General features: G+C 58.4%; 1 protein-coding gene across 4 annotated transcripts in view; it reads left to right on the forward strand.

Annotated features, from left to right (window-relative positions):
- MYBL2 (MYB proto-oncogene like 2) overlaps positions 1-3238 on the forward strand; it is a 37087-nt gene extending 33849 nt beyond the window's left edge. For 2 of the 4 annotated variants that reach the window (XM_088026776.1, XM_028122025.2), the window contains 3 exons: positions 274-378; positions 1941-2090; positions 2702-3238. In XM_088026776.1, the coding sequence (XP_087882902.1) occupies positions 274-378; positions 1941-2090; positions 2702-2830 (384 nt within the window). In that variant the 3' untranslated portion in view covers positions 2831-3238. The remainder of the gene's footprint in view (positions 1-273; positions 379-1940; positions 2091-2701) is intronic. The other 2 variants (XM_028122026.2, XM_028122027.2) reach the window with 2 other exon arrangements.
- Positions 3239-6000: the final 2762 nt, after the last annotated feature.

The raw sequence follows: 6000 nt of genomic DNA on the forward strand, positions 1-6000 counted from the left end.
ATCTGGCAGGACAGTCTGCCCTGGGTGCTAAATCTGTGATGGGGCCAGGTTCTCCTGGTCTACCTGCACACCCCCCAACCCCCCTAATCCTTGCCAGCCGGGGACTGGTTCGAAGGTTCCACTGCATCAGGGCCGGGGACCTGACTCGAAGGCTCCACTGCATCAGGGTGTGGCTCTGTGACCAGGGTGGTTGGGGGAGGCGTCCACAAAGTGCTGGTGGTGACTCGGGGGAATCCCAAACATCTGCTCTGTCTCCCTCCTCCCCACCCCTAGCTACGGCGGAGCCCCATCAAGAAGGTCCGCAAGTCCCTGGCTCTTGACATCGTGGATGAAGATGTGAAGCTGGTAATGTCCACGCTGCCCAAGGTGCTGTCCTTGGTAAGGGGTCTGAGAGAGAAGCTGCCCCGTCTCCTGCTCCCCCTGCCCAGAACTGCAGAAGACTCCTCTGCCCCAGGGAGGATGGAGTCTCCTTGGAGGCCCTCTGCCTTTAGAACCCTTTAGCTGTGAGGGGACCCTGGCAGTGGAGTGGTCTGGTGGTTCTCGGACTGGGCTCTGGGTGTCAGGCTCAGCTGTAAGGGGCTGATGGACAAAGTGGGGCTGGGCACCCACCCCCGATTTCAGTCAAGGCAGCTCTGCATATGTCTTTCACAGAAGGGTTTATTTATTTTTTATTTTTATTTTTATTTTTTTTATTTTTATTTTTTTAAAGATTTTATTTATTTATTTGAGAGAGAGAGAGAGAATGAGAGATAGAAAGCACGAGAGGGAAGAGGGTCAGAGGGAGAAGCAGACTCCCCACTGAGTGGGAAGCCCAATGCGGGACTCGATCCCAGGACTCCAGGATCATGACCTGAGCCGAAGGCAGTCGCTTAACCAACTGAGCCACCCAGGCGCCCTCACAGAAGGGTTTATAGCATTGCTAGAGTTGTATTTCTAGAACATGTTTGAAAACCATGGATCTGGGTCCCCAGCACCTTCTCATGGGGGTGACATGGAGAGAGTTGGTGACGTGGAGAGGGTCAGTGATGTTCCTCAAGGCACAGCCAGGTGGTTGGGGCACATCAGCCCTGGGAAGGGTGCTGTCCAGTTCCAGGCTGAGCTCAGGAAGGTGGCTATTGTCGACACAGAGCCAGCCCTCAGAAAGTATGCCACACTGTTGCAGTTGACAGTGGGGTGTATCGCCCAGTGGGAGGCAGTCAGAGGCTTGGGGGGACGCAGAGGGCATGGGACAAAGGATTGCCTGATCAGATCCTGCAGATCTGGGGAGTTAGGACTGCTGCAGCCATAGCCCTTGCAGATTGCAGAGAAGCATCACTGGGCAGGGAGCCCCACCAGGCTGGGGATTTAGTACCGTGCAGCCAGACCTGCAACAGGCATCGCCTTGGGCACATAAAATACTTGCCAAACAGTAAAGCTGTGTGGTTAAGTAGTTTAGAACATGGGATTTGAGGTGGGGTGGGCCTGGCAGAGTCCCAGCACTGGCTCTTGCTCTCTGGGATCTCTTAGTTTTCTCAAGCCTTAGGTTCTTGTTTATCAGAGCACTAAGCCCAGCAGAATATTAGGAGGGTAAAGGTGAAGCAGAGCCAGGCTGGCTCTGGGCCAGGCTGGGGGTACTTTGTACAGCTCTGTGTGTGCCGGTTGATGGCAGCATCTGTGACTGCTCGTGGAGAATTCTGGTCCCAGGAGAAACTAGGCCTGTTGGGGAGGAGGCAGCTCTATGGAAAAGGGATTGGCATTATTGGGCATCTATTAGGTGCCAGGCTCTGAAACAGGCATTTGACAGAGAAGTCCCCATCTGAAAGAGGACCTGAGGCTTAGAGAAGTTAATGTCCTGCCTGAGATCCAATAGCCCGGGGTGGAGCTGCTGGGCTGTGACTGGTTTCCTTCCTTCCCACCACGCTTGTGGCAGAAGGGTGAGTCTGGCTCGGTTTTCATTGCAGCCGACAAATGTCCTGTCAAGCTCCTCCAGCCTCACAGTGCCAGGCATCAAAGAGGACACCAGCCTCCTCAATGAGGGCTTCCTGCAGGCCAAGCCCGAGAAGCCGGTGGCAGCCCCGAAGCCCCGAAGCCACTTTCCAGCACCTGCCCCTGTGAGTGCCGGCCACCAACGTGGTGTTACCCGTGGGGACGTCGCCTGGGCTGTTGCCTCTGCCTGAATGCCCTTCTCGGCTCTGTTTGCTTGATTAGTTGATGCTTCAGATCTCATTGTGGACGCCGCTCCCTCAGGGAGGGAGCCTGTGTGCTGGAGAGCCCCCTCCACCCCCAATATGAGCCCCTTTATTATGGCGTGGTCTCACTTGTAATTAATCATTGTGTCTGTATTTAGTTGCTTAGCACACGTCTGTGCTCAGGGGCCGGGGCTGCCCTGGCTGCTTGCACCTCACTGTCTGTTGGAATTTCTCGCTGCTCCTTCCCACCGGCCTGCTTGGCTGTCGCTTTTCCTCATGAGGAGGCTCATGCCACGTGGGCAGGGGCACGGCCGTGTTGCCTGTCCAGCCTCCTTGCTTTACATCTGAGGAAGCCCAGAAATGGGAGGAACTTCCCCAGGGCCACCGGGAAGGTGGAGGGAGCACAAGAAGACTTGTGGCGGTAGAAGGGAGGAAGGGCATGGAAACGTCCCCACTCCTCCTGGCTATGCTCACCACGTTCGCTGGGAGCGTGCTGCCTCTGCCTGGATGGTAACTCTCTTGCTTCCTCGCAGATGACCAGCGCCTGGAAAACGGTGGCCTGCGGGGGGACCAGGGACCAGCTCTTCATGCAAGAGAAAGCCCGGCAGCTCCTGGGCCGCTTGAAGCCCAGCCACACGTCTCGGACCCTCATCTTGTCCTGAGGGGCTTGGTGGTCACGAGCTCATTCTTGTGTTTACAGGGGGCTGGGGGGACCGAGGTTGGTCTGTGAATCTGAGAATCACACTCAGATGACCACCTGCAGGGAGCCTTCTGCCACCAGCCCCTCCCCAGACTGCTCAGGTGGAGGCAGAGCAGGGCCATCCCCTGTCCTGTCTCCGAGTCCAGCGGTGGCTGTGGACGGTTCCTGGTGCTAACAGAACAAAGTCCCATCCCTGGGCCTGCCTGGTCCTCTTCCCAGTGCCACAGGGAGTCCCATTAGCTCCTCCCAAGCCCTGGTCAGGTCTGGCCTCATCTCAGACCCCTGCTTAGAACAGGGGATGTGGCCAACGTGCTCCTTCCCTCAACCTGTTAGTACATTTTCTTGAAAAATAAAATTCCCTTTTTCCTTATGCTGTCGTAGACTCCATCTTTCTCCTGTCCTCTGCTTGTGGTTTCTTGGTCACTGGGTTGGTTTCCTGGTGACTGTCTTTGGGGCTTTGAGGGATATGGAGACCTGGGCCCACCTCAGAGCACAGCCTTGTCTGCACAGCCCAGGTCTGGGGCTCTGGATGCCTTCCCCACAAGGGGCCCAGTGTGCTGGGGGCAGTTTCATCTGCGCCCAGTGGCCGTCTCAAAGCTCTGAGGATTCTTGGCTGTTAGCAGGGAGAGGGAGGTGCATCAGGACCCTGCTTGGCCTTGCCATGGATGGCTGACCTGGCCTGCCATGAGCCTAGCCCCCAGGTGAGACTGGTAAACAGGGAGTGGTCAGCAGCTGGGCAGAACTTCCTGGCCATAGTGGCCTCAACTTGCCAAGGCCATGGCAGCAGTCGGGGCCTGCGCTGTGGTCCGCCTTGATCATGGTGCAGTGGGCCGACCGGCACTTGGCTGGAAGCTGGGGATTGAAGAAGGGTGGGTGCCAGGTTTGAGAAGATCTGGACTAGGGAGTGAGGTGTTAAGCAGTGGGGTTCATGGGATTTGGCATGTGGCCATGCCTGGGGGCTGAGGTCTCAGTTCCCCACAGGATGGGTACCTGCTTGGGACCCATCTCTAGACTTGCTTCAGTGCCTCTGGTTCCCAAGGGAGGCCTGGGGACAGATCCTCTTGCCGGGGGGCCCCTCTAAAGAGGACTGGGAAGTAGGGCACCAGGGTTCAAGTCTGACTGACACACCCCTGCCCTGCTGAAGTTGCACATGGGGTCCTGTCAGCATGGCAGAGCCCCCCCCAGGTGGCCCTCAACCCAGTCACACACAGTTGTGCCCGGTGTGAGCCTGGTTGAGTCCTGGTTCCTGCTTCAGAGCCAAGGCCTGGGAATGAGACTAGGGGTCCACTCTGCTTCCTGCAGCTCTTGGAGCTGAGCTGGATACTCCAGGCAGTTCCACGGCTGGGCCACACCTGCCACGTGGCCTTGTGCCTTTGCTGATTTCCTGGCCTGGACTGCTGTCCTCCGTCCCCCAGCCCCAGCTCTCTCTTGATGACCTGCAGGGCCCAGGCTCCATCACTGACTTCCTGCAGGGCTGTCAGCATTGATGGGTGACTCCAGTGAGGGTGGGGACCAGGGGATTTTCATCTCCAGGGTTCACAGGCAGCTCAGTCTGTAGAACACCTACATTAAAGTCAGATGCAGCAAGCCTCTGGGACAACCCGCTCTCCAGTCCTCCCACCCTGGAGTTGGTTATAGGTTCCCAGGGGTGATTCCTAGGCAGGTGATCAGCGGTTGCCCATCAGTGAGCTGGCCTACAACCCACCAGGGGCTTTCCACCAGTGCCTGCTCCTGGCGGCCTCTTCCACCGCCGCCCAGGGCTTGTCCTGAAGCTTTCCTGTCCTCTGAGGGAGGCAGCCCTGCTAACTGCAAACCCGTTAACTCGCCACCTCCTGTGAACTCTGCACTGGAGCTGTTCTCTGCTTCGTGCATTAAATGAACAGGCATCAAGGGTCCCCCTGTGCCTGGCGTGGTTCTGGTGCTGAGGATGCAAGAACTAACCCAAGACTCTCCCAAACAACCTTATTCTCAGAGGGCTTAGATTCTAGACAGTACCGACAAGCTATAAGCCAACATCTATACACAACATGCCAGAGGTTAAGAGGGGCTTTGAAAAAAGAAAGCAGAGGAATAATGAATGGCATGGGGGCCAGGCCGCCCGCTAAGAGGAAGGGGAGGCTTGAGGGAGAAGGCTGGCCGCAGCCCCTGGCCACCATGGGGACCCGGAGGGAGAGCCCACACGGGCTGGGGTCGGGGGGGAGGGCGACTGGTTGCCAGAGTCGGTGCTGAGAGCCCCCTCTGTGGTTTGACCGGGAGTGTGGGGGCACACAGTGCTCCAGTGGGCTCTGCAGCCCGTGGCTGGTCCGGAGAAATTGGGTCACATCCGGGTTGATCCCGGGCCCAGTGTTTCCTAGGCCAGTGTGACAAGCAGGAAGGAGGTAAGTGCCGAGGTGCCGAGCACCCGAGTTCAGGGAGGGAGTATGTGAGACGATAATAGGAGGGAAAGGTGGGGTTCAGTTAGGGTGGCAAAGTTGAGTGTTCTGAGAAGTTCCAGACGCTGGCTGGGCATCTGCTGGCTAACACGGCCTGGAAGTGAAGGAGAGAGGGTCAGAGGCACAGAGTCTGTGGATGAGGATTCCAGTAATGGCCCCTAGAGAACAGCTGCTCCCGGAAGCCACGCCCACGTGGCTCACGTGACTTGCTTTGCCCAATGGGAATCCCCTAATTGCCCCGTGAGGGATTGTGGGAGAGCCTGCTGAGAGCGGGGCGGGGCGGGGCGGGGCGGGGCGGGGGGGGCGGGGCGGGGCGGAGCGGGGGGGCGGGGCGGGGCGGGGGGGGCGGGGCGGGGGGGGGCGGGAACGGTGGTTCACAGGTTTAGCAGAGTCTGGTCGCGTCAGCCAGGCGGTCCTAAGCCGTCCAGCCTCACCTGATCTGGCCCCGTCCAGAAGAACCGCCCGGCCGAGCCCGGACTCATGAGCAGCAGGAACTCGGTATTGTTTTAAGTTCCACGCTGTCACGGGTTAACTGCGGCGTGTGGGTACTTGTATGGTCAGGACACTTTGGCCCGGTGTGCTGGCCCTCACGGAGTGGGAGGCTGCAGCCGAGGGTTCAAGCCAGACCCGCACGAGGGTGGAGGAGCAAGGCTTGGACGTGAGCCGCCCACGTCCCAGTCATGAAGAATTCCGAATGGGA

This window comes from Eumetopias jubatus, unplaced genomic scaffold (genome assembly GCF_037043125.1).
Source record: "Eumetopias jubatus isolate StellerSeaLion01/CBP00866 unplaced genomic scaffold, mEumJub1_p1.0 scaffold_9, whole genome shotgun sequence".
NCBI lineage: Eukaryota > Metazoa > Chordata > Mammalia > Carnivora > Otariidae > Eumetopias > Eumetopias jubatus.